Source organism: Tamandua tetradactyla, chromosome 10 (assembly GCF_023851605.1).
Source record: "Tamandua tetradactyla isolate mTamTet1 chromosome 10, mTamTet1.pri, whole genome shotgun sequence".
In the NCBI taxonomy this organism is placed as follows: domain Eukaryota; kingdom Metazoa; phylum Chordata; class Mammalia; order Pilosa; family Myrmecophagidae; genus Tamandua; species Tamandua tetradactyla.
In genome coordinates this window covers 107,021,501-107,048,516 of record NC_135336.1, presented here as the reverse complement: position 1 = coordinate 107,048,516, position 27,016 = coordinate 107,021,501, and the positions used below count along the sequence as shown (strand labels likewise).

Here is a 27,016-nt window from a genome sequence, read left to right as displayed (position 1 = left end):
CCTCATGTCCTTGGGTCTTGGGTGGGGCTTTTTCAGTGACTCCCTCCTTCTCCAGAGGCAAAAGATGTCCACGGCCCAGGCCCAGTGTGCAGACTGACCTCTGCCCAGCACAGTGGGCCCTTCCTGGCGCCTTGGAGGGTGCTGCAATTTGCTGCCTTTCCCCAGCAACTTAAGGATTTGGTTCCACATGGGAGATGTGTCTGGCAGGGCAGGTTTTCTCTGGTCCCCCATTCTGTACCCCCTTTCTCACGCGTGCCCAGTGGAGGCCTGTGCAGAAGGCGTAGGAGTGGCTGTGGGCTCTGTCTCCGGCTCCCCAGGGTTCTGTACCCTGAGGCCAGCCCACACTCGGCATTGGCAGCTTGTTACAAAGCTGATCTGAGTTCTTTTCACTCCGTTGCAGCAGCCCAACCTCCTCTTGCCCTTTGCCACAGGTGAGCCAACCCCACCTCTCCCTGGCAGCCCCTCTCCCTTTAGGTTTCAGGCCCATTCACTGTCCCACAGTGTCAACCTCAACGGGTCTAGGGAAAGTTATGATTGTGTGGACCATCCAGCTTTTCTTGTTTTTAGGGTGGGGCAATGCTTGTCACAGCTTTCTGCGCTGAGCTGAGCACCCCACCTCTGTGACTTTGCTTCTGACAATTTACTGAGGTTTTCTTAAAGACCTAATACTTGGTTAAGTTTTGTAAATGTTCCACGTGAGTCAGTATGTCACGTAATTTCTGTTGGGTTTCAAGTCCCTGCTTTATCCGTATACGCGATAGGACAGAAGTGTCCTGTGCTTGCTGGTTTACTCTCATGAGCAGATGGGCCCTCACCCAATGCTGGTCTGGCTATGGACACGGATGCTGCCTCCTCTGCCCGCTGCCCCCGTCACCCAGACCGTAAGGGAGCTCACTGCTCATACCGGGAGGCTTTCCAGGGAGGGCAGGACAGGGTCCCCCCTAGTCTGAGACAGCCAGGAAAGGAGAGCTCGGGTGTCCACTGCAGGGGGCGGGGCTGGGCCTGTGTGCCTCCAGGCCCCACAGGGCGCGCGCGCGTGGGTTCCTCACCTCCGGAGGGGAAGAGGCAGTGCGAGGCTTTAAAACCGTCTGCAACAAAACATCAGAAATTATTACATCGTGTCACCCAATCCCAGGTGGAATGGATGTCACTAATATCTCTTCGTCCACTTTCTGCTTTGCAGTGTGAATTGTAACTGATATGAAACTGTTATAAGCTATTAACTTAGCCCGTTTTTGCCTATATTTTCCAAACTTTTTCCTCTTTTTGCTTTAGTGTAAATATTTCTTCTGAACTGTCTTCCTGTTCATTAGTCATCTCTCCCACTGCGTCTAACCTGTTGTTAAACCCCTCTATTGAATTAATAATTTCAGTTACTGTATTTCTGTTTTGAAATTTCCATTTGTTTTATAGACTCCACTCCTCTGCTGAAAATTTCCACGTCATCATCTGTATTATATTAATCCCTGTCATGCTTAGATCTGTGTCTGAGAATGCTAATATCCTGTTCTCCTGTGTGTTTGCACTGCTGTGTTTTATTCTGTTGGGTTTGGATGATTTCCTTCCTGGTTTTCTCTGTAATCTTTAACTTCAGGACTTTTTGTTGAGGTAATCTGAGGCCCAGGATGGTGCTGCTTTCCTTTGCTTCTGGCTGGCGGATGGGGAGGGGACACATTGCGTTCATCCAATTTGTGATGGAGCTGGTGGGAGCCGGGTCTCAGCCCTGTGGGCTCACCTGCCTAGACCCCAGCCATGCCTGTGTCACCCCCCTTGGCTGCCCCGACTGGAGGGCTGGGCCATCGCCATGACCAGTCATCGCCGCCCCCCACCCCCCCACCAGCCTCGCCATGACACTCAAATCTCTGCTCAGTTTCTCAACATTTCTGATCCACTGCTTATAATCACTGAGTGCCTCAAAGGGGAAAATCATTTCCCTTCTGGGGTCAGTGTCTCTCAAGCCTTTCCTGTCTCAGTAGACTTCTGCTGTCTTCAGACAAATATTTTTTTATATTTTCTACAGGTACCCGGTTGTCCTCATTGGGAGAGGCTGATACAAGCGAATCCTCCTTAATTGTAAGCAGAAGTCTCTCTGGATGCTTTTGGGGTTTTCCTTACACACAGTCTAGCTCAGTGTCAGGCTTTTCTCACTGGCCAATTCCATTTGTAGAGTTTTATCTTTTTTTTTTAATTCAGGGACACTTTCTTTAATTGCGTCTTTGATTTCGTCCTTCCTTCCGAAACCCCGGCCTCGTGGACCCAGTACTTCTTGTGTTGCCCTCTGATGTCTTAACCTCTCTCATATTTTCCTTCTTTCTCTTTCTGTGGCGGGTGAGTCCTGTGACATTGCCCTGCACTCCTCTGTGGAGGCCTCAGCCACCACCGCTCCACTACTCAACATCCTAATTTCAGTAGTGCTCCTCTTGGTGTTCCAGGTTGTTTCCACCTGTGTGGCCTCCTCTCCCACGGCCGTGCCTCCCAGAAGGGGTGCCCAGGGGACAGCGCTGCTGCCTTGGGCTTCTCCGTGGGACTCTGGGCCTGAGGCAGGCAGGCAGCTGGGGGGCCCGGGGCCAAGGCCATGGAGCTCTGCTCGGGCACTTGGCACCCCTACCCCGCCACGCAGCCATGCCTGTCTCAGGGGAGCCTCCAACTCTGCCGGGCGTGTCTCAGCCCGCCCCCACCCCGGGAGTCCTGCTCAGGCAGGTGACTCAGTCTCTGGGGTCGCAGCCTGGGGGGGGAGTCACATTCTACAGAAACCTTTGGCACAGGGCATGAGGGGGCCAGGGCCAAGGGTGGCATGAGGTACAGTAAGGGGAGGCAGGGCCAAGGGCGGCATGGGGTGTGAGGGGTGGGTGTGGGGACAGGGCCGAGGGCGGCCCAGGGCTGGACTTCCCAGTGGCCCTTTGACCAGCTGCCCAGGTGTGTGCTGTGGCTGTTTTCTCCCAAACCCTGGTTTCCCATCGATTGCGCCTGTCGTAGGTCTCTCCTCCTGCAGGTCCTCACAGCGTCGTCATTGTCCCCTAGGGATGCCCTTTTGCGTTTCCAATGCTGCTGTGAACACCTCAATCCCCTCTCCCCCATGCGAGGGGACCTGGGGTAGGCGGAGGCACGGCAGCAGCGGTCTCTCGTGATCTGACCCTGGAACGCACAATACCTGCAGGGCATCTGCCACACCAGCGCCATGGCTTGCTTTCGAGACCTTATCAATCAGGCATGAGCATCTTTTCCCATCGGCTGCCCTTCTTTCTCATATCCCTTTAGCCACAGCATGGCCTTCCACTTTGGGGAAGTGGAAGCTAACCCTTGCTATCCAGATACTGACTGTAGTCTCGGCCCCGCTCGGGCCACTGAAATGGGGACGCTCTGCCGACCGCCCCCGAGCACGCTCCGCATGCATGGTGGACACAGGGGTGGCGCGCTTGACATATGGCCGTGTCTCAGGGCTGGTGACCAGGCACCACCCGGGGATCTCGTGTCTGCCTGTGTCTGGGAAGTGGCTGACCTTTCCGCCCCGCCAGGGCAGGGCTGGCTCTCACGGCACCTTCTTGGGGACCTGGGCCTCTGTGCTGGGGTGGCCCCTTCCCCTGCTAAACGGGGCACTGCTCAGGAGAGCGAACAGTGGGTGGCAATAAGGCTGCCAAGCCTGGTCCAGCTAACAGGAGACAGTGGACCGCAGCTGGACCGCGCAGGAGGCACACGGGCAGGGCAGCTGCATTCAAACAGGGACCTCCACTGCCTGGCTGGCTGACCCTCCCCCCACCCCTGGTTTCTTAGCTGGAAAAACCTGGGTCCCAGGGCCATACTTGAGCGCTGCTGCGGTGTCTGGTGTCTGGGCCGGAGGGCGCCGGGCGCTGAGCTGGGGACACTCCTAGGTACTAGTTAAGTGTGGCGGTTACGGGTCCCCTGCACGAGGGCACGAGGGCCAGATGAGGGGGTGCGGGGCAGAGCCAGCGCACTCTCCCGGGAGCACAGTCCGCAGAGGTGGGGTGCGTACTGCTTACCCCCGAGGTCTCCCACGCTGTGTCTGCGTCCCCGCCAGCCCCCCGCACCCGCAGTGGCACACCCGACCCTCCGGCGCCTCCCGCCGGTCCGCAAATGGGTGGCTGTGCGGATCCGGGTCCTGGGACGATCCCGGGTGGGCCGCCGGCCTGGGGAGCGGCTAGGGGCTTTGGAAGTGACAAAGGGCAAAGTGGACGAGGCTAGCAGAGCAGGTGACAGGTGGAGGCGGGTGGCCGCGACGCTCTGGGGGCCTCTCCAGGGGTGTTGGGCGGGGTGAGCTGCGCCCCGCGCCGGGACACTCCCCGGACCCCCACAGCAGCGGCTTGGCCCGCGTGGGACCGGCCCCGGGCCTCGGCCCCGCGGGGGCCCCTCCTGCCTTCACCGGCAGGCGCCCAGGCCCGAGGGGGCGGCGGGGGAGGGTCCCCGCGGGGAGAGGAAGGGCCCGGGCGCAGAGGAAAGTGAGGAATCCCGCCCTGCGCGGGGCCCGGGCCAGCCGGGGGGAGGGGCGGGCGCGGCGCCGGGAGGTGGGGGAGGGGCCGTCCCGGGCGCGCGGCCGCCCCGCCCGTGACGCATTTCCAACCGCCGGGAACCACGTCCCGGGCCGAGCGCGCGGCCGACGCCTTGGGCGCGCGCCTCGTGCACGCGCGCCCGCCACGTGACCCCGCGTCGGCCAATCGGCGGGCCGAGATTTGGGGGGCAAAGCGCGGCCCCGCGAGCAGTTGCGGCGGGAGAGCGGCGGGGTCGAGAGCGTGACTCGCCCGCTGCGCGCTGCCTGCGTTCCCCCCGCCGCCGCCGCCGCCGCAGCCATGTCCGAGGAGAAGCCCAAGGTAAGCGCCGTGCGCCCGGGCCCGCCTTTCCGCGCTCGCCGCGCTCCAGCCGCCACCGCGGGAGTCGGGGCGCCGTCTGCGCCGGGCGCGGCGCGCTCCTCGGGGCCCGCGGGGTGGCCGGCGCCCCTCGCCCCGCGCCTCGGGGCCTGTCCGCGGGCTCCCCCGCGCCGCCCCCGCGTCCCGCTCCCCCCCCCCGCGGCCCCGCCCCCCCCCCCCCCCCCCCCCTCCCCCCCACCCCGAGCGCCCCGCCCCCGCTCCGGGCTCCGCCCCGCCTGGCCCGTCCCCGCCCCGTGCCCCGCCCCGCCTGGCTCCGCCCGCGGGGTGGGCGGGGCCAGGCGGGGCGGGGCCTGGGCTGCTCCCACGCGGGGCCGCGGGCCTCAGGATGCCCGGCTGGTCCCTCTCCTCTCCCGGGGCCCTTCCCGACCCTTCTCCCCCGCGCCCGGGTCCCCAGGAGCACGCCGCCCACGGGAAGAGCTATCTGGGACCGCACCTGGGCGGACAGGGCTAGGCCATCACTTACCCTCAGGACGCGCCCTGGGCAACGGGCCACGCCCCGGCCCCGCGCGGCTCCCAGGTGGGCACTCGCCCCTCCTCATTGCGGCCCCCGGGTGGACCCGCCCTCTTCAGCCTTCTCACTTGCTCCCGGCCTTCCCCATGGCGGCCCGCAGGTGTGGCCCACTCCTCCCCCATCATGGCCCGCAGGTGTCTCCCCCCCTCCCGTCACAGCCCGCTGCTGTGGGCCCCACCTATCCCCTGGCCTCCTGGGCGGAGCGGGCGTTTCTCTCCAGGGAAAGGTCCTCTGGCTGGTGCAGTAGGAACGACCTCGGCTTCTGACCTCTGATTCCAGCCTAGGGAATAGCCCGGGGCGTTGGATGCGCTCCTGTAGGCCCCGCCCCCGTGCCATCCCACCTCCCGCGCTCACCTTCAGATGCCGTGGCGTGCACGTGGGCTCTGTGTTTCCCAGGGCTCCTGGCACGCGCTTGTGCCGCGTGGTCAGCTTCCGCATCCATTTCATTCGAATACACTTTTGCTTTACGTAATTGCAAAATGAAGGAGTTGGCGCTTGCCAGGCCCCCTTCTTGAGGGCCGCCCCTGCCCAGACCTGGCCCCAGCGCTGTCTGTCCGCTATCTGTCCGGCGGCTCCCTGGCTCGGCCTGCAGAGGGAGGGCGGGAAGCCACTCCCAGCCCAGCAGTGGGGGATGGAAACTTTTTTGGGCCATTGGGGAAAGTAGTTTCTGCTGACCGCTGGGTAATGCCTGAATTTGGCCAAACAGAATTGCAGTTGTTTTTAGAGTTTCGTTAGGCGTGTTTCTGTGTGTGTGTGTGTGTGTGTGTGTGTGTATATATATATGTGTGTGTGTGTGTGTAGTGTATATATTTAGTGTGTGTGTGTATATATATATATATATATATAATATGTGTGTGTATATTTTGCATGTGTGTATATATCTCTAGATTTTTACTCCTAAATTGATCGTTTACCAGGAGTTCTCCAGCTGTCCGGACCACATGTCTCTGCCTCTCCTGTGTCCTGGGCCCCAACCACTTGCTAACTCAGGGTGGCCAGGAGCACAGGAACTGCTGAACACTAGTGCGGTTTCGGGGGTCTCACCCCCGGGTTCGCTCCTGCACACACGCCGCTGTTGTCAGCATAGCTGGGACAGATTAGCCAGGTTCCGCAGCCGGGAGGAGGAGGAGAAACTGAGCTAAAGAAAGGAGTTGCAGGTCTGAAAAGAACGTGGACTCCTGCGTGGAAATCAGCTCGGGTCTTCACGCTCCAGTGCCACGTCCAGAGGAAGAGAAATGCAGGTTTCAGGGGTGAGAAAGCACAGATAGAGTTTAGGTTCCCATCAAGAGTTTATTTTCAGATTGACTCAGAGGAGTCAGCTTCATTTTGTTGAAAAATAAATGATTTTTGTAGATTCTTTAATTCCCATGCAATGCCAGATAACTGAGGTAACACTATTTTCAGAACTTACTGTACCCCATCCTGTGGCATAGCTACAGGGGTTGTATGTTGAATTTTAAAAATACTTCTGTAAATACTCATTTCCTTTGCAGATTGAGTTACCCTGAACATGGATCTTTAACAGTGGCTTTAAAAAAAAAAAAAAAAAAACCAGAACATTTCTTGCACAGCGAATCAGTGAAATCCTTAAGAGGAACTGGATGCTGCAACCGCTGCCCTTTTGGGTTTAGGAGCTGTTCCTTCATGGAATCCGTGCCTGAATCTGCAGTATACAGTTTTTAGGGCCTCTTTCGACCAGTACCGGTGGTATTTCTTCTTTTAGCTGTGGCACTCTAGTAGTACTTTCTCTTGCTCTTGGCAGGGTAGCCACATTTCCCACAGGTGGACTTTTGAAGGTGGCAGGCCTGTGAGCCACAGCGGCACAAGGTGTGCGTCTTACTGTGACGCTTTCCAAACGGTGATGTCCCCTGCGTCATCATGTTTCTGCCACCAAGACCAAAGAGAACAGAGGCTTTTTAACATCAATTCAAATGTGTTTCCAGGCAAGGATACCCAGTTATATTGTTATTGTCCAGTTGTTTTGAGTTTATCAAGAGTTAGGTAAAGGTAAAATACCAGGAGTTGCTAATGTTCGGGTAGCTCAGTTTAAACCAGAAGCTGCAGGAAGACGGTTTTGCTCTCACACTTGAAGCTGGAATGGGCCTCAGACTGATAATATGGTAGAAGCTTCTGGGCAAAATTACTGCATGATAACTTGACCCAGCGTTCTTTTGAACTGTAAAATGTTTTGGTTCTGCTGTTGCATTTTACTAGTCATGTATAAATAATTACCTGTGAATTTGTGTTTTTACTGGTTTCATAAAAGTTCGTCTAAGAACATAATTTTCTCTTTCTTCCTAGATTTATTAAATGGATTTTTTCTTCCGGTTAACAACCTATGAGAAGAACTCTGTAAATTTCCATTTGCTCCCTTACACAGGATGCTTAACAAGTAGAAGTTAAAAATAAATTGTGTAAAAATAAAAAGTCATTTGAGCAGCTCTGAGTTGGAGGAGGATTTTAAGAATTAGGTTGGTTTTAATGACTTAAAAAAAACAAGCAACAGTCACCTAAAGACTTGCCCTTTAAAACTGTGGTTCTCAGATGAATGGTTTTTGAGGCCCAGTTTCACTTCTTTTTTGCAGGAGGGAGTAAAGACAGAGAATGATCACATCAATCTGAAAGTGGCCGGGCAAGATGGGTCAGTTGTCCAATTCAAAATCAAAAGGCACACTCCGCTGAGCAAGCTGATGAAGGCGTACTGCGAGAGACAGGTGCGGCCGCCAGGTGCAGCTCCGTGATGTGCTGGGAGAACAAAAGCAGTGAGAATTCCATGATACATTGAGATACCCATGTGTGTGGCAGCCAGTGGCAGCCAGCAGTCAGCTGCGTCCACACTTTGCACTTGGTCAGTGGGTTTCTGTCCAGACTAGCTGCAGCCATCTCCATCATGTTGGTCCTTCAGCAGATGAGCTGCACTACCTGTCCTCATGTATGCTTGCCTTCAGCCTGGGTTCTGCAGGTGGCATTGCTGAATGTCTTTGGTATATTTCTCTGTATTTGTGTCCCTGCAATTTGACAGTTGGATCTGAAAGCCCCCCGTCCCCCCGCCCCTGCGAGCAGGACAGGTGGATGGTGGCTTGTTTTTCCATGAGCACACAGTGTCTGGGAGTAGCTGCCGTGGGTGGTGGTCAGTGCTGGGAACCCTTAATTAGTTCAGCGTTGCAAAGTGGTGAATTCTCCTTCCGTTCTGTTCCTCCTCCACGAGGCCGCTGGCATAAATCTGTGAAGGGGTGGCTGTCCTCAATAGTTTGGTTTTCCAGGGGACATCTTGTTTAAGAAAGACAGTTTTATTTGCCAGTCTTCAAAATAATGAGTTGATTCATTATCCTCTTCCAGCAGTGACTAGTTAGATTTCTTATTTTTAGTGTCATTATGACCTCAGGGATTAAAATATATTTGTGCTTCAGTCATAGTAAAGGCTCAAGTGGACTCATCTCTGGCACTTGGGGCTCTTCAGTCCTCTCCTGGGTTAACTTCTTACTCCGGGAAAGGGGTTGACCTTATGGGATAGAGGAATGAAACTGGTTGGTGTTTTTGGAGAGACTGCTACTCCTGGGTATAGGAACACTCTGGAAGCCTTAAGTTTCTGAAAAATAAACTTACTAAGAAAAACTTTCACAGAGTCTCAAATAGAGCCCAGGGTATTCTTTAGGGTTTTCAGGGATACTGTTGGTTGGGGCTTGGCATACCATGGCAATTTGCAAGATCTAGCTGAAGCTTGCATAAGAGCAACCTCCAGAATAACCTACTGACTGTATTTGAAATCTCTTAGCCACTGAAACTTTTTGTTCCATTTTCTTTTCCCCTTTGGTCAAGAAGGCATTCTCAATCCCGTGATGCCAGTGCTCATCCCTGGGAGTTGTGTCCCACATTGCCAGAGAGGTTTACACCTCTGGGAGTCATATCCCACATGGGGGCAGGGGTAGTGCCCCCTGCAGAGTTGGATTAGAGAGAGAGGCCCACATCTGAGCAACGAAAGAGGATCTCTGGGGGTGACGCTTAGGCATGATGAAGTAGGCTTAGCTTTGCCATTGCAGAAATAAGGGCAGGTTACAAGATCAAGGGCGTGGCTTATTAAATTGGGACTCCCTAATGCTTGAGAGAGCATTCTCTCCTGGGCTTTCTTGACTCCAGTGGCTTTTGGTGCTTAAATAGTGCCTCGTATGACAGGATGATTTGGGCTCCTGTGTGGCATTTTCTGTCCCAGGTCTGAGTCTGCTTATTATCCAGGGAGCCCATTTCTTTTTAGTGGAAAACAGCATTTCAAGACACAAGGTGCAGGGTCTCATCTTGCTGTGATGCCATCTTTACTCAAATGCTTTGCAAATGCTCTTTTATGCTGCTCTCCTGGTGGTGGTTGCTCCTGCCTTTGGATTTTTTCCCCTTTTATAAAAAGTGATATAAAACATTTACATCTTCTGGTTTTCCTTCCCATTCTTCAAATCCTGTCTTGAGAGGCAATCTCTGTCAACACCTTTAACTTTTTCTTACACTCTTTATTGGGAAATAGCATGGTTATTATTGCTCCTACCTCAAGGCCAAAATCATCATTTCTGCTTTCCAGTTTTATGCAGTTTTCTTTATTCTGTCCCTCATCATCACCTGACCCATTTTGTTTCTTTTTGAGAATTTTCTAAAGGGAGAAGTGGTAGGTCCAACACTAGAACTTCTGCTTGGCATCTGGAGGGAAACCAGAGGAATGAGTCGGGACAGGGGAAGGGGACTAATAAGTGGAAGGCGATAGAGAAGTCCAGAAGTGTTTGCATTGAGAACGATTGCAGGCCCATGTGTAAGTCCTGTAATCATCTGGATCATACACCTGTACATTTGGGATTCTGATATTTTGATATAAATATTTGATTTTGTGAATTAAACTGTATTAATAATCTGGAAATATTTAATGACTCCTTTTTCTTTTTAGGGCTTGTCAATGAGACAAATTAGATTCAGGTTTGATGGGCAACCAATTAATGAAACAGATACCCCAGCACAGGTATGAAAACAGACTGTATATTTTATAGGCATTTATGTCCAATAACTACTTCTGATGTGCATTTCAATCATTGCCACTTAAAATATTCTTGAGAATTGTTGGTTGATGGACATACAGAAAACTACTTTTTCTTAACCATTTAAATTATTAGATTTCATTTTTTAATCTTGAAATTAAAGTTTTCAAGTGAGAAGAATATACTTTATCAAACTCCACTCTTCATATATGAAGGTCAGAGCTTATGTGCTGGGGGAGCCTCCTTTGCGACACTGAGGAGGGGGTTCTGCCCACCAGGCAACTACCAGTACAGGCTGAGAGGTCACTAAAGATAACTCAAAAGCTCCTTCCCTTTGTGGTTGAGACGCTTAATTTGCAATTTGAGTCAAGTTGTAGCTTAATTATTGGCTTCTCATGCCCTTTAAGTATTATGTACAAGTTATGTGAGTGGAAAGGGGGACACACTTCCCCCATCATTATCAGTCAGCTTATTTAATTTCTCTAAGTTGAGACCTACTGCACACAGAAACATCCAAGATTTGCTCTGTCGTGTTGTAGTGAAGAGGGCTTTGGTCCTGGAACAGAGGCTTAAGATTGCGTTGCACCCCTCCCCTCCTGTCAGCTGGGTGACTTTCTGTTGAGTGTCCTTCACCTCTCAGTCTCAGTTTTGTTTCTCTGTTAAATGGAGATACCACCTTTCTCAAAGTTTAAAGGTAGACATTTTTTGGCAAAACTTTAAGGGGCTATATATGAAGACACAAGGGCAGCCCAGGGCAAGCAGTGTGGGGAACAGCCTTGAGGAGCCAGTGGGTCTTGAACTAGGAGGTGAAGGGCAGGTCCAAGAAGGTCAAGTGAAGTCACTGCTCGCAAGGCAGGCCCTGCAGCCCAGGTGCCACCCTGCCAGTGTCTGCAGAGTCAGAGCAGTCAAGAGCCCAGGATGTTCCCCCTCTCTAGCTTGCAGGTTTCTGGGAACTGTTGCTGCCTTCAGCCTGGTTAATCTCTGTGTGAACTGGCAGAAGGCAGGTCACAGTAGATGATGCAGTAGAATCCTCATTTGCCCAATTTCCAGTAAAAATTTTATTAATTTCAGTTTATTTTATAATGAGACCCAGTTTTTCTCTTTATCAGTTAAAATTATTTGCTTTTAAGATTCCTTTATGAGTTTTGTTAGGGGAAATGTGAATAAATAGGGTTTATTATAAATCCAAAACTAGACATATTTTCTTGTACATTATATATGATGGGAGGTATTAAAAAAGCAAGGTGTGATTAGGGTGGTGTTCTCTGGTGGAAAGTGCATATTTCCATTAACTCTATTCAGTCTTGTGTTTACTGTTTCTGTGATGAAGAGAAAATTTAACAAGCTTCCCCCTTTCCCACTGTGCTTGTCCTGATGCTCCCAGCTGGAAATGGAGGACGAGGACACCATCGACGTCTTCCAGCAGCAGACAGGGGGAGATGCTGTCGGCGGGGTCCAGCAGCAGACGGGGGCAGTCCGTGAGGTCCCCAGTGGGCACAGCATCTAGAAGCACCGTTGAAACACCATGCCACCTGCCCTTGTATTTGCTCTTAAATAGTAAACACATGAACATGCCAATCACAAAGGAGTCTGCAGAAACTCAAGGACACTCACCAAAATTATTTTCCTCTCTCTCTGATGCACTGTGAGTGCAACTCAAAACTATATCTGCAGGGATTAATCTACAACTTTAAATTGGGCCAACAAGAATTATCTTTGTTTAGGTAAAATCAGTTGCCAGTTTTTTCTTTTGTTTTTGTTTTTACTCTTAGATTTTTCCCTCAAACTTGTGACCTGAATGTCCACTTTTAGTCTGTGGATAGCGATCTTATTCCCAGGCGCTGCCAGTCCTCCCCACCTCTGTATGCCCCCCCCCATTGCTTTTCCTAATCATGTGACCAACTCATGTCCACCACAGTGGGGGTGTTTCTGTTGGACAAGTTTTAGGGGGGTATGGGGATGGAAGGCAAAATTTGACTTACTGTTATTAAAATGCTAAATATTGCAAATTTAAGTTTTGTCATAATATGGTTAAGTTGAGGAGGAAATATTGCATTGCTTCTTAAAAGGTAAAAGGAGGAACTACAGCCCCAAGCATCCCCTGCTCCATGAGGCCTCTCCAGGTTTTGAGGCCCAGGATGCCCATCGCCACTGCTCGGGCACCGGGCAGCACCGGGCAAGGCTGCATTGGCTTTCCCTCCTTTTTTAAATATGAAAGAAGGTAATTACCACAGTTCTCATTTGATAATAACATTGTGGCCTCAGATTTCTTCTAGTATTTGCTTCTGATGAGTAATTATGGTCTATATATAAAAAAGTAAGATTAAGTATTGCTGAATTTGCAGTTACGTCATTGTGTAAAAGAGCTATTCAAAGTGTGGTTAAAAAATAAGACCCATGGGAAGATGACTTCGTGTTATTCTTCTGGATCTCATGGACCTTTGCTCTGCTGCTTTCCAAATATGTATTGAATTTATGCGTTAGTATGGTGATTTTGGTTCTGTGAAATATTTTGGGATCTATGCCAATTAAAATTTTCCATAGTTCTGCCTGTTGTCCTTCAATCAGGATCCATTGCTGCCTGACAGCCATCCTCTGCCTTTTTTATAGTCACCTGAGCGGTTGGACCATGACCACTCATCTCTTGCCTGCTTGAAATATTGCTGCAAATGTCCTCATTTCCTTGGCATTTTGCTGTACAGGCTATGGTGGGATGTTTTGTTGGCTCTGTTGTGTTTATTCACCAATTTGTACATTATTTGTTGTTCTTTACTACTGTAAACAGTAAATATAGTTTGGTATTCTGTCTCTTGGCTTCTGTTAAACACTGCATTTGAAGATTGGGGGCTATCTGTTACAATTCAGTATCTGTGTCCACCACTCAGCAAGGCCCTCAGGAGTGCTAATGGAGAAGCCAGGTGCTGGGAAGGAGATGGTGAGAATGGGAAGGGATGGTGAGAATCCAGGGACTGCACCTGCTTTTGTGTAAGTAGAGGTATGTGCCCACATGCCCCAAGTTAGAAAAGACTAACGGGTTAAGAATTTGAGTACATTAGAGCAATGCTGCTTGAGTTTCCACCCAAATATGTTCAACAGGAGAGGAGAGAACAGGATATCCTTGAAGTTATCTTTTATCTTAGAAATTCATGCAAATTACATTTGGAATAGATCCAGTGATATTAAATATTTTTTAAAAATTAAATTACATAAACTTAACTTCTGGAATCTTTAGGTAAAATGATGCTTTAGGAAGTGATATGCCCTGTTTATGCTGTTACCTGTGTCTTGGGTCCCAACTTGAACAATCCCAGGCATATTGGGACTGTTTGTCACTCCAGCAGTGTCACAGTTTGAGAAATAAGGTATTACTGTTAAAGCTATACCATTTAACATGGGTTAAACTGACAGCCTTTTTATACGTCTGAACTTTAGCTATCAAGAATATAAAAGACAATTTTACTCTGAATTTGCTGGCCTCCCACGTGTGTGTTGCTTAGGTAAAACATTAAGTTTCACACACTTGCTACTCAGAAGACATCCACAACCAGTACCAACTGATCTAACTTGAGAGTTGCCAGGTCTGGCAAATAAAAATACAGGATGCCAGTTAGATCTGAATTTCCATAAAAGAACAATGACTGGCCTAGGAGGAGAAAGAGATGTTGAGGAGGGAGGAACAAGAGAGAAGCCTGGTTCCCGGAGGAGAAAGCCCTCACAATGGCCACATGTATGTCAGAAACTTCTATCTTGTTCAAGCAATTCATATTTTAGATTTCTGTCACTTGAAGCTGAAACTAATCCTGATACAAGCTGTAAACCATATTTCCTAAAATAATAGTTGAAGAACACACAACATTCTACAGTGAGTTAGAAAATGTCTAGGAAGGACAGAGTCAATTAAGAAAACTTGAAGCTGTGCTTCTCATTGGCCTGGAGCACTGTCGGGTTGAGCTACTGCCCTGCTCGTCATCCACGTTCCCTGAGCCGCTTGAGCGGAGTTGTTTTCCTTTTGCAGCAATGGGAACGGCACCCTCTGCCCCCCTGGTGATAAGTGAAATGTGTTCTCAGCCTGCCTTAGGAGATGGGGGTGTAAGTTGTAAGACTGGGGAGAGGGCAGCTGTGTGGAGTTAGGAACCCCTGTGAGGAGGTTAGTTCTTTAAAACTGTCTAAAGGGATGTTAACTACCCTATCATTTATATAAAGTGCTGTGGACATTTGAAGGGAGCATTGCATTCAAAGTTTGTGGTGCTACTACATTCAAGTATGCATGCTTTTATGTTGCCATCATTATATTTCATTCAATTCCACAAAGACTTATCGAGACCCTGCCATTCCTGGGGCTGAGGCTGTATCCAGGAACAAATGAGCCCCAAACTCCTGCCCTCATGGGGCAGGTTTCCTAGTTAGAGACTGACAATAAATAAATTATATAGCATAGTATGTAGTAAATGATAGAACATGGCATGCAGGATAGCTGTTGTGGAGAAAAGGGGAGATGCAGGGTTCAGGCTGGGGGTTGGAGTTGTGAGCAAAGACCTGAAAGAGGTTGGGAGGGGGGGAACCAGGGCCACTGGAGGAGAGAAGTGTCAGTGACTTCTGGAATAGCAGCCAGGAGGCGAAGGAGGCTGGAGTGAGTGAGAAGAGGAGAGGTGGTGTGTGCCAGTTTGAAATGATGTATGTACCCTAGAAAAGCCATGTTTTAATCCTAATCCCATTTTGTGAAGGCAGTCGTTTCTTCTAATCCCTATTCAGTACTGTATGTTTGAAACTATAGTTAGATCATCTCCCTGGAAATGTGATTTAATCAAGAGTGGTTGTTAAGCTGGATTAGGTGAAGACGTGTCTCCAGCCATTCGGGTGGGTCTTGATTAGTTTACTGGAGTCCTATAAAAGAGGAAACATTTTAGAGAGTGAAAGTGATTCAGAGAGAGCAGAACAGAATGACATAGCCACAAGAAGCCGAGTCCACCAGCCAGCGACCTTTGGAGATGAAGAAGGAAAACGCCTCCTGGGGAGCTTCATGAAACAGGAAGCCAGGAGAGAAAGCCAGCAGATGATGCCGTGTTCACCATGTGCCCTTCCAGATGAGAGAGAAGCTCTGACCGCGTTCGCCATGTGCCTTCTCACTTGAGAGAGAAACCCTGGACTTCATTGGCCTTCTTGAACCAAGGTATCTTTCCCTGGACACCTTAGATTGGATATTTCTATAGATCTGATTTAATTGGGACATTTTCTCAGCCTTAGGACTATAAACTAGCAACTTACTAAATTCCCCTTTTAAAAAGCCATTTTGTTCCTGGTATATTGCATTCCTGCAACTAGCAAACTAGAACAAGGTGGGAGAGGAAGCGGGCAGGTAACCAGCCATGGGGCTTTTGCCAAGTAAGATGGGAAGGACAGGGCAGCAACCTGATCTGACACCTTTTAAATGGATCCGGTCTGCTCTGCTGAAAACAAAAGAAGTGGAGATGGGCAAGGAGACAAGTTAAGGGGCTACTGAAACAGTCCAGGTGAGAGATGAAAGCAATTTTCTTTTAAAAATGCATGCAGGTCCTTGGAGAACACATCCACAAAATCCTTAACGTGTTTGCTTTCTTCGAAGTCATTAAGGATGTGGGTTCTGGGAAGCGTCAACAGGTCACCCAACCACGCAGGTCAATCAGGAAAGTAGAGAGAACCACTCAGAGTACTGGGAAAAAAGGGCTCACTTGTCACAGGATCAACTTGCCACAACTGCAGGAGCCACTAGAGAAGCCGGGAGAGAAAAGGGGAGTTGGAGGAAGATTTAGTCACTGACCAGCCCTCCCGAAGCTCCGGCCAGGGGCGCAGGGCTTGAGGCTTGTGGGACCCCGAAACGGAGACGGTGGGCGAGTCCGCTTCTGGTGGCGACCCGGTCACTGCTGGTCAGCAGGGCCAGCAGTCAGCAGAGAGCGCTGCCCCCTCCCTGCACGGGTCCCCAGGGCTCCTCTCTGTGGCCGACTAGAACCCAGAGCCGCAGAGAAGGGCCCCGGCGCTCCGGTCCCGGCGCCGCCCCACCGACGGGGCTGCCGCCGCCGCACGCGCCCGTCTCCGCGCCTTTCAGGAGCCTAACCCCGCCCGAGGCGTTCCGGCCACAGCACACCGCTGGCCCTCAGTCGTCCTCGGACAAGCCTCGGCCGGGCCGGAGGAAGTGCCCGCCTCTGGAATGGACCAACAAGAACCAGCTTTGACTGGGGGAGCTTTTGCTTTTTATTCTGCATTTCCTCGGTAAAATTCGGAAAGCACAGTGTGAACACGAACCCTCCGCCCCCCGCCCTGCCGAGGCCGCCGGCTGCGCGAAGCCCGACCCCGGGCCTGCAGCCAGAGTGTCCGGCCGCGCGGCCTGAGCTCCGGGGCTCTCGCTGACCTGGTCTTCAACCAAGCACCTCTGACGGCCCAGCGCAGGTCCAGCACCGTAAGGGGACCAACTGACGCTCCGGAGGCGCCGCGCCGCGCGGTCGGTCTCGTTCGCTTCGCTCTCCGGGCCGCAAGCGGGCCCGCCGCGACAGGTCGGCTTGGTCCCTCAGAGCCCAAAACTCGCTTTCGACGGAGACCACCGCCTCGTCCGCGCACGCGCAAACGCCGCGACCCGGAAGGGCTCCACCGCCGCCGCGGCGACCCGGAAGCAGCCCCCGGCGTCGGGGCGGGAGGGACGAGCGCTTATGAGGCGAGGCTCCGGAGACCCGCTGTTGCCCGCGCGATGGCGGGGACGGCTCTCAAGAGGCTCATGGCAGAGTACAAACGTGAGTTCGGGGTCTCCGCGCCCGACCTCGCCGTCGGCTCGGCCTTTGTCCATGGCCGGGCGGCCCCTCCCCGGGGCCGGCCTTGACCGTCCGTCCCGTCCGACGGCCGCGGAGGAACTCGCCGGGGCTGGACGGCGCCTCGGCTGCGGCGCTGCGCTCCTGCCCCCGCGCCCCGGTCCCGTCCCCTGGGCCTGCGGATCGGGTTTGTCAGCGGCAGGCGCCCTGTGGCCTCGCGCGGCCCAGCCGAAGTGGAGCGGAGCCCCGCGGCTCGGCTTCGGGCTGGGACGTGGGCTTGTGGCGGGGGCGGCGGCCTTCGTTTGTGGCGCGAACCGAAAGTAAGAACCCGGGCCGCCCGAGCGTGCGGCGAGCCCCGCTGCCCTACCTGGGCGTGCAGAGGCCAACCCTCCCTGGGGGGGTTCGGGGCGCCTCTGTGCCAGCTGCTCACTTGCCGAAGTTAAGAGGTGGCGGTTCTGGACTCTGAACTACCGGGTCCTGCCTGCTTACTCAGGAACGAGGAGCCAGTGAGTTTGGTTCTGGCTCATTTGCGTCTGCATTCTTCGTACTCTCCTGTCTACTACGTATCTAACGTATTTACACTTTTAAAGAAACTTTAAAAAAAATAGAAAGGAGAAAAGAGAATAATAGCTCCTCATTAATGCTTTCACAGTATAACCTGCTTCTCTTTGGTCTTTGGCGCTTTTTGGTAATTCATGGAGCCTCCCTTATTCTAGACTTGCAGACATGTATTGAGAAGATGGGAAAGAAAACCTCAATTGCCTGCTGAAAAAGTTTAAAAATAAAGTGTTTTAAAAGGGAAAAGGCGCACCGTGAGCAGTATGAGGTAAAAGTTCCGAGTTTGTCTTCCTCTTTAATAAAAGATCAGAGTGTTGAAGCAGTGCCACCTATCATTCTAACTAGGTCCTATTCAGAAATCTCAGTGCTTTCTTGCCTATTGAGTTAAATATTTCCGATACATGGGGAAAGCAAAGGAAGAAATCAGAAACCTGAGAAATATCTGTTCTCTACCTTTTAAATATGGAATGCTCCTTTGGAAGTAAATTCAGAGACTCGTTATGAGAAGTGAGGGAATGCCAGCGTGTTTGGAGGTGCCAGAGACCTTTGATTAACCAGGGGAGGCAATATGGTAGCATGGCCTCTGGAGCTACAGATCTCGGTTCAGACCTTACCTGTGTCGTTTTGTTTTTGTTTTTGGTAGCTTTCCGACCTTGGCCACATTTCTTAACATCTCTGCAAGTTTGCTCATCTTGAAAATAAAAGTTGGTTATTGCAGGTGAAGTGCTTAGCAAGATTTTTGATATATATAGTTCTCAGAGTTAGTTGCTATTGTTATTCTCACTTTGAGGATAATTTTGGAAGAAAGTTGAAAATAAGCTCACATAAAGAATGGAGTAAATAATTGCTAAGTATGCACGCAGCTAGAATTCCTAAACCTTTTTGTTGGTGTTGCACGGACAGATTTGGTGTGTGGCATGAACTCACCAACCTGTTGTCAAATGCAGCCTCATTAAAGTGCATGTTTAAATAACGGTGATCACCTTGTGTTCTCTAATAGAAGCATGTATTTACATATTTAATACAGACTTTTGTGGGGGGAGCAGCAGAGGAGGTACTTCATTTTGAAGAGAAGATCAGGGACTTCTGTTTTTGTCTTCTCATGGCAAACCCCTCTGGGAGAGTTCCATGTGTGAAAGCCAACCATTTCCTGGCATCAGTGGTATGTGTTTTTGTATCTGTTTTAGTCCCTTTAGCCCTGTTTCTATACTATGAGTAGGTTTTATTTTCTCAGTTTTACAGAGAAAGAAACCATTAAGCTTCTGCATTGGTAATGAAGTTCAGGCTTTCTGTTTCAATCCAGTATTTGTGTTGTTGAGCTTTTATCTCTTAAGGATATTAGCATTAGCGGTTTTATTATTGCCTCCTTTTTCTGTACTTACAAAGGCCTTAGCCATTATTCCAACCATATTGTCGATTAGTTTGCAGCTATAAAACCTGAATAATAGTTGACTTCTAAAGTTCCATTGCAGAGTGTATTGTGTGTGTTTGTTTATGTAGTTACTATATAAAAATTTTAGTATGTGTGGTAGGTAGGACTAGAAATTTCCACCCAGGATACCCTAGTAGTGTAGGTACTGTGCATGTGCTTCAGGTTGCTTACTAAACAGCTAACCTTTATATAGGATGATTATCTACATGGGCCCAGTAATCAAGTGAGCCCTAAAAATGCAGTTGAGGAAGGCAGAAGGGGAGGTCAGAGATTGAAACTGTGAGCACTCCACCTGCCAGGGCTGGTTTTGAAGATGGATGAAGGGGACCGTGAGCTCAGGAATGCAGTCAGCCTTTGGGAGCTGAGGGTGATGCCTGGTCAACATCCAGCAGGGAACCTTGGACCTCAGTCATAACAGCTGCTTGAGAATGAGTTCGTAGAGTGCAGCCCTACTTACACTTTGATTTTGGTGTTGCGAGACTAGGCAGAGAACCACCTGAGCTAAGCTGTGCCTAGATTTCTGACCCATGGAAACTGTGAGATGATGCTCACTTGTTGTTGTTGCCACTGAGTTTATGTGTTTGATGAGTTACAATGTATGTGTGAACCTGTGAGATCATTACCTCAGTCAGAATGATGGAGTGTCCTCAAGATTGCTCCTGCCCCTTTCGGTCCATTGCTTCCTTCCTCCCTCCCTCCCTCCCTTCTCCCCAGTCTCTAGGCAATGACAGATCTGCTTTCATTTAGTACAGAGTATACTTTTTTTTCTTTTATGGTCTAGTTTCTTTTACTCAGCATAATTATATTGAAAGTCATTCATGTTGTTGCTTGAATCAGTACCCCATTCCTTTTCCTTGCTGAGTAGTATTCCATTGTATAGCTAGGCACAATTTATCTGTTGATATATATTTGGATTGTTCCCAGTGTTTGGCTCTTAAAGATAAAGTTGCTATGATGAACATTCATGTACAAGTCTTTTGTGGATGTATTCTCTCATTTCCATCATAATGTTTATGATGGAAATACTCCAGTTGGAATTAACACCAGATTAGACATTGCAGTAAAAAAGATTAATGACTGTGAAGATATGAAAAGAATCAATCCAAAATGAAACATAGAGGAAACAGACTGGGAAAAAAATAACTAGAGGATCAGTATGCCGTGGGATAGTATCAAATGGCCTAGAATATAAGTAATTGAAGTTCCCAAAGGACAGGAGAGAGATGAGGTAGAGAAAAAAATACTGGAAGAAATAATGTCTGAAAATATCTCAAATTTGATAAGAACTCTAAGCCCATAGACAAAAGTTCAGCAGACTCCCCCACAAAAATGTAAAGAAAACTACCCCGTGTGATATCATAATTAAATTACTTAAAATCCATGAAGAAGAGAAAAATCTTAAAAGCAGAAAAAGAAGATAAATTACATAGGAGCAAATATAAGCCAGTTTCTCACTGAAAACAGTGTAAGCCAGAAAACAGTGAAGCGCATCTATCTTTAAGTACAAAAAAGGTAAAATAGTACAAAGCTGGCAGCCTGGAAGTCTTTACCCAGAGAAATGCTTTTCAAAAGCAAAAGTGAAACTTAGGTTTTACTAGAAGTGCTTTAATCTTTGAGGTTAGAGGCATCTCACTTGTAACTCTTGCATTGTTTGGACATCAGAGTCATGCATCTAGAAATTACATAACCATGAAGTTTGCATCATGGGAAGAGCCTTGGAGTTGCTATTTTATATGTGAGGGAAGAGACCAGGCCAGCCATTGACAATGGAATGGTTGGCCATGTGCCTGACTAACAGGCTTCTTCCATTTTAATTTAGAGCTGTTAAAAGTTTCCTACTTCTGGAAGGGTGGAAAGGTATACTGCTAGAAATTTTTAACACTTTGGTGCAGACTGTTTATACGAAATGCCTTCTTTCCCAGAAGATTGGCTCAGTGCCTTGGAAATGTTAGGTAGGAAAACACTCCAAGAGGGCAGAAAGTCAAGTCAGAAAGAAATCCAAAAATAACCTTACCTGCATCACAGATTCAGTGAGGTGTGGTGCATAGGAGCTTTTGAAAAAAAAATAGATGACTTACCATTCTGCTGACTGTTTCTCCCTGCCCTCTGTCCCCCTCCTTTTGTGAAGAGAGGTAAGGGTGCGAGCAGAAGAACCCTGGAGGGGACAGAAATGGAAGGTAGGAAAACCCTACTTGGGTTGGAATGATTCTTGAGCAGTAGCTGACTCATGAATGTGGACCTGTGTATATGATTTGTGGCATGTTCATAGTTTAAAGTATTTTTTTAAGCATTTCATTTAATCAGAAAATACAGGAATTTTGTTTTTAGAAGAAAACTAGGCATATGTTTTAATATAGCTGAACTTTTAAAAAATTTTTTATTAGTAAAACCAATCAACATACAAGATTGTATTAGGTAGGGTTCTCTAGAGAAATAGAATCAACAGGGAACACTTGCAAATATAAAATTATAAAAGTGTCTCACGTGACCGTAGGAACGCAGAGTTCAAAATCCACAGGGCAGGCTGCGAAGCCTATGACTCCGATGGATGGCCTGGATGAACTCCACAGGAGAGGCTCACCAGCCAAAGCAGGAATGGAACCTGTCTCCTCTGAGTTCTCCTTAAAAGGCTTCCCGTCATTAGATTTAGCATCACTATTTGCAGAAGACACTCCCCTTTGGCTGATTACAAATGGAATCAGCTGTGGATGCAGCTGATGTGATCATGACCTACTCCTATGAAATGTCCTCATTGCAACAGACAGGCCAGTGCTTGCCCAATCAGATAAACAGGTACCACAACTTGGCCAAGTTGACACCTGTCCCTAACCGTGACAGTCCACCCCTTGTCAACTTGGCACCTATATATATATCACCTTAGACCATACTTAATTTCCAAATGAAAACAAATAAGCATACATTTTTTTTTCTTTTACCTGACAATACTCAACTGTCCTGCATATAACTGGAAACACATTAAATCTCTCCAGAATAGGGTGCAAATCCTTGGGCAACATTCATTCTTAAACTTGATATCTTACAACTTAAATAGTATAACATGAACAAAACAGCATTACAGTCCTCATTTCTGTAACTGATCACGTGGTCGAAGTTCATATTTATCACTACCTTCTTCCACTATCCATTCCATGTTCCCTTTCCCCTCAGCAAGCACTTCAGCTGGCCGTGGTTCTTTGCCTGGTGGGGTGACCCAAACCTTCATTCCTGAAGTTTCAGAGCCATTAGTAGTCCTGCCTGGATTGTGTTGTTGCAGTTTTCCATTGATTTTAATCACAGGGCATGGTAGTACTAATAGACGCCCCAGGAGATCTCCTATATTCCAAGAAAACTCTTCTTTACCTCCATTATGTAGTTGCGGTCCTACTTCCTTCTGATAGTCAGGGTCAGTTACCCCAGACAATAATGTAATCCCCTTCTTGGCGTGTTGATCCAGAGGCATAAGTAGCCCAAAGTGACCAGGTGGCAGTCTTAACTTCCACTTCAGAGGTATCATTGTTGTTTCTCGTGGAGGAAGCACACCCCATTTTGGAACTAAAACCTGTAGACCAGCAGAACTCAGGGTAGCAGGGACAGGAAGCAAAAATTTTCCTAGTGGATCACTAGGGGTAATAGTGAGTGGTACCACACCCATTTCCACCCCTTGGTTCCTGGACCCATGGATCCTGGCTATGGGAGAAACAGCACCATACAGCGGATGCTGATTCAGAGCATACACAGCTTCCTGGAGAACATTACCCCAGCCTTTCAAGTTTTTGCCACCTAGTTGGCACCGTAATTGAGTTTTCAAAAGGCCATTCCACTGTTCTATCAATCCAGCTGCTTCTGGATGATGGGGAACATGGTAAGACCAGAGAATTCCATGAGCATGTGCCCATTCCCGCACTTCATTTGCTGTGAAGTGTGTTCCTTGATCCGAAGCAATGCTATGTGAAATACCATGACGATGGATAAGGCATTCTGTAAGCTCACGGATGGTAGTTTTGGCAGAAGCGTTGCGTGCAGGGAAAGCAGACCCATATCCAGAGTATGTGTCTATTCCAGTTAGAACAAATTGCTGCCCCTTCCACGAAGGGAGTGGTCCAGTGTAATCAACCTGCCACCATGTAGCTGGCTGGTCACCTTGGGGAATAGTGCCATATCGGGGGCCGAGTGTGGGTCTCTGCTGCTGGCAGATTGGGCACTCAGCAGTGGCTGTACCCAGGTCAGCCTTGGTGAGTGGAAGTCCATGTTGCTGAGCCCATGCATAACCTCCATCCCTACCACCATGACCACTTTGTTCATGAGCCCATTGGGCAATAACAGGAGTTGCTGGGGAAAGAGGCTGACTGGTATCCACAGAACGGGTCATCTTATCCACTTGATTATTAAAATCTTCCTCTGCTGAAGTCACCCTCTGGTGTGCATTCACATGGGACACAAATATCTTCATGTTTTTAGCCCACTCAGAAAGGTCTATCCACATGCTTCTTCCCTAGACCTCTTTGTCACCAATTTTCCAATTATGGTCTTTCCAAGTCCCTGACCATCCAGCCAAACCATTAGCAACAGCCCATGAGTCAGTATACAAATGCACCTCTGGCCAGTTTTCCTTCCAAGCAAAATGAACAACCAGGTGCACTGCTCGAAGTTCTGCCCACTGGGAGGATTTCCCCTCACCACTGTCCTTCAAGGACACCCCAGAAAAGGGTTGTAATGCTGCAGCTGTCCACTTTCGGGTGGTACCTGCATATCGTGCTGAACCATCTGTAAACCAGGCCCGAGTTTTCTCTTCCTCAGTCAGTTCACTGTAAGGAACTCCCCAAGAGGCCATAGCTCTGGTCTGGGAAAGAGAAGGTAATGTGGCAGCAGGAGTGGAAACCATGGGCATTTGTGCCACTTCTTCATGTAACTTACTTGTGCCTTCAGGACCTGCTCTGGCTCTATCTTGTATATACCATTTCCACTTTACAATAGAGTGCTGCTGTGCACGCCCAACTTTATGGCTTGGTGGGTCAGACAACACCCAACTCATGATAGGCAACTCAGGTCTCATGGTAACTTGGTGGCCCATGGTTAAGCGTTCAGTCTCTACTAAGGCCCAGTAGCAGGCCAAAAGCTGTTTCTCAAAAGGAGAGTAGTTATCTGCAGCAGATGGTAAGGCTTTGCTCCAAAATCCTAAGGTCTGCGTTGTGATTCTCCTATAGGGGCCTGCCAGAGGCTCCAGACAGCATCTCTATTTGCCACTGACACTTCCAGCACCATTGGATCTGCTGGATCATATGGCCCAAGTGGCAGAGCAGCTTGCACAGCAGCCTGGTCCTGTCGCAGAGCCTCCTCTTGTTCAGGTCCCTACTCAAAATTAGCAGCTTTTCTGGTCACTCGATAAATGGGCCGGAGTAGCACACCCAAATGAGGAATATGTTGTTGCCAAAATCCAAAAAGACCAACTAGGCGTTGTGCCTCTTTTTTGGTTGTGGGAGGGGCCAGATGCAGCAATTTATCCTTCACCTTAGAAGGGATATCTCGACATGCCCCACACCACTGGACACCTAGAAATTGTACTGAAGTGGAAGGCCCCTGTATTTTTGTTGGATTTATCTCCCATCCTCTGACACGCAAATACCTTACCAGTAAATCTAGAGTAATTGCTGCTTCTTGCTCACTAGATCCAATCAACATGATGTCATCAATATAATGGACCAGTGTGATGTCTTGTGGGAGGCAGAAATGATCAAGGTCTCTGCGAACAAGATTATGACATAGGGCTGGAGAGTTGATACACCCCTGAGGTAGGACAGTGAAAGTATATTGCTGACCTTGCCAGCTGAAAGCAAACTGTTTCTGGTGGTCCTTACTAATAGCTATTGAGAAAAAAGCATTTGCCAGATCAATAGCTGCATACCAGGTACCAGGGGATGTATTGATTTGCTCAAGCAATGACACTACCTCTGGAACAGCAGCTGCAATTGGAGTTACCACCTGGCTGAGTTTACGATAATCCACTGTCATTCTCCAAGATCCATCTGTTTTCTCACAGGCCAAATAGGAGAGTTGAATGGGGATGTGGTGGGAATCACCACCCCTGCATCTTTCAAGCACTTAAGAGTGGCAGTAATCTCTGCAATCCCTCCAGGAATACGGTATTGCTTCTGATTTACTATTTTGCTTGGTAGGGGCAGTTCTAGTGGCTTCCACTTGGCCTTTCCCACCATAATAGCCCTCACTGCACGAGTTAGAGAACCAACGTGGGGATTCTGCCAGTTGCTCAGTATGTCTATGCCAATTATACATTCCGGAACTGGGGAAATAACTACAGGATGGGTCCGGGGGCCCACTGGACCCACTGTGAGACAGACCTGAACTAAAACTCCATTGATCACCTGGCCTCCATAAGCCCCCACTCTGACTGGTGGTCCAGAGTGACGTTTTGGGTCCCCTGGAATTAATGTCACTTCTGAACCAGTGTCTAAATAATCCCCAAAATATCTGATCATTTCCTTTTCCCCAATGCACAGTTACCCTGGTAAAAGGCCGTCGGTCTCCTTGGGGAAGACTTAGAGGAAGATTAACAGTAAAAATTGTGGCAGTGTAACAGGTTTCTCCCCCATAGGGACCTGGCCTCCTCTTCATTCAAGGGGCTCAGGGTCTGTAAACTGTTTCAAGTCTGGAAATTGATTAAGGGGCTGTGACTCTGTGTTTTTGTAATTCAGGTTAGATTTCTGTTCCCTTGACCTAGAACTCTTGTTTATACAGCTCCAACAAGAATTTAGTAGACTGCCCTTCTATTGTACTTCTAGGTACCCCATGATTTACTAGCCAATGCCACAAATCTCTGCGTGTCATATAATTTTGATGCCTCCTTTGAGTTTGTTGTCTATTATAATACCCACGTCTACCCTGTCTTTGGTGATTAAGTGCTGCCACCTGGCTTCTGCCAACTCGGGATCCTGTCATCCCCATTGTGTTTAAGGATTCCAGCTCAGTGACAGCAGTTCCTACAGTAATATCTGACCTACAGAGACGTGCAACCACAGAGCTCTTGAGGGATGATGGTGCTAGTCTCACAAATTTATTTCTCACTGTTCTGGTAAAAGGTGCATCCTCTGGACATTCCTGGGGTGTAGGAGCAGGCTTTGCATGATAAATCCACTCTAACATCCCAATCTCTCTAAGCTTCTGGATCCCCTCATCTACATTGTACCAGGGCAGTTCTGGCATTTCAACCTCAGGTAATGTTGGCCACCTTTTGATCCATGTTTCAACCAACCACCCAAACAAGCTGTTAACACCTTTTCTAACCGCTCGAACTATAACATTGAATGCAGAATCTCTGCTTAGTGGGTCCATATCAATAAATTCAGCCTGATCCAGCCTTATATTCCTCCCACCATTATCCCACATTCTTAAAATCCATTGCCACACATATTCCCCTGATTTCTGTCTATATAAATTGGAAAACTCACACAGTTCTTTTGGAGTATAACGTACCTCCTCATGTGTGATACTTTGTACCTCACCTTTAGGGGCCTGTTGGGACTTTAGTCTAGTTATAGGTCTAGAAGAAATGAGGGGTGGTGGGGGTGGGTCATGAAAAGAATTAGAAATATCTTCCAAGCCATTTGCTCCAGGGCCTTCATTTGCAGTTTCATCTGGTGAAACAGGATTAATCACTCTAGGGCTAATCCCTTCAGGAGGAGGTTGGGTGGCCAATTCCTCAAGGCAGGCTGGAGGTGTGTGGCTATGTCCTCAGGGCAGACTATTACAGGGTTATATAGAGAAGACTCAGCATGATCTAAGGTTTCAACCTCATCCCCGACATCATTATCATCAATCCATATGTCACCATC

The 27,016-nt window shown here is 49.1% G+C and overlaps 2 protein-coding genes and 1 pseudogene across 5 annotated transcripts in view; 2 read left to right on the top strand and 1 right to left on the bottom strand.

The window, feature by feature from the left end:
* The first annotated feature begins 759 nt into the window (after positions 1-759).
* Positions 760-13,207, top strand: SUMO3 (small ubiquitin like modifier 3). 2 transcript variants are annotated; one of them, XM_077119191.1, is made up of 5 exons: positions 760-881; positions 2,021-2,073; positions 7,977-8,105; positions 10,316-10,387; positions 11,788-13,207. In XM_077119191.1, the coding sequence occupies exons 1-5, from the start codon at positions 833-835 to the stop codon at positions 11,908-11,910; spliced, it is 426 nt and encodes a 141-aa protein (XP_076975306.1). In that variant the 5' UTR covers positions 760-832; the 3' UTR covers positions 11,911-13,207. The 2 variants fall into 2 exon arrangements, with proteins under 2 accessions (XP_076975306.1, XP_076975307.1); XM_077119192.1 differs by lacking the exons at positions 760-881; positions 2,021-2,073 and adding an exon at positions 4,697-4,823.
* On the bottom strand, positions 6,949-7,340 carry LOC143648774 (large ribosomal subunit protein eL37-like; annotated as a pseudogene).
* A 3,833-nt stretch (positions 13,208-17,040) lies between the features above and the next one.
* Positions 17,041-27,016, top strand: part of UBE2G2 (ubiquitin conjugating enzyme E2 G2) — a 66,470-nt gene continuing 56,494 nt past the window's right edge. For 2 of the 3 annotated variants that reach the window (XM_077119189.1, XM_077119187.1), the window contains exon 1: positions 17,041-17,164. In XM_077119189.1, coding sequence (XP_076975304.1) covers positions 17,122-17,164 — 43 coding nt within the window. In that variant the 5' untranslated portion in view covers positions 17,041-17,121. The remainder of the gene's footprint in view (positions 17,165-27,016) is intronic. The other variant, XM_077119190.1, reaches the window with a different exon arrangement.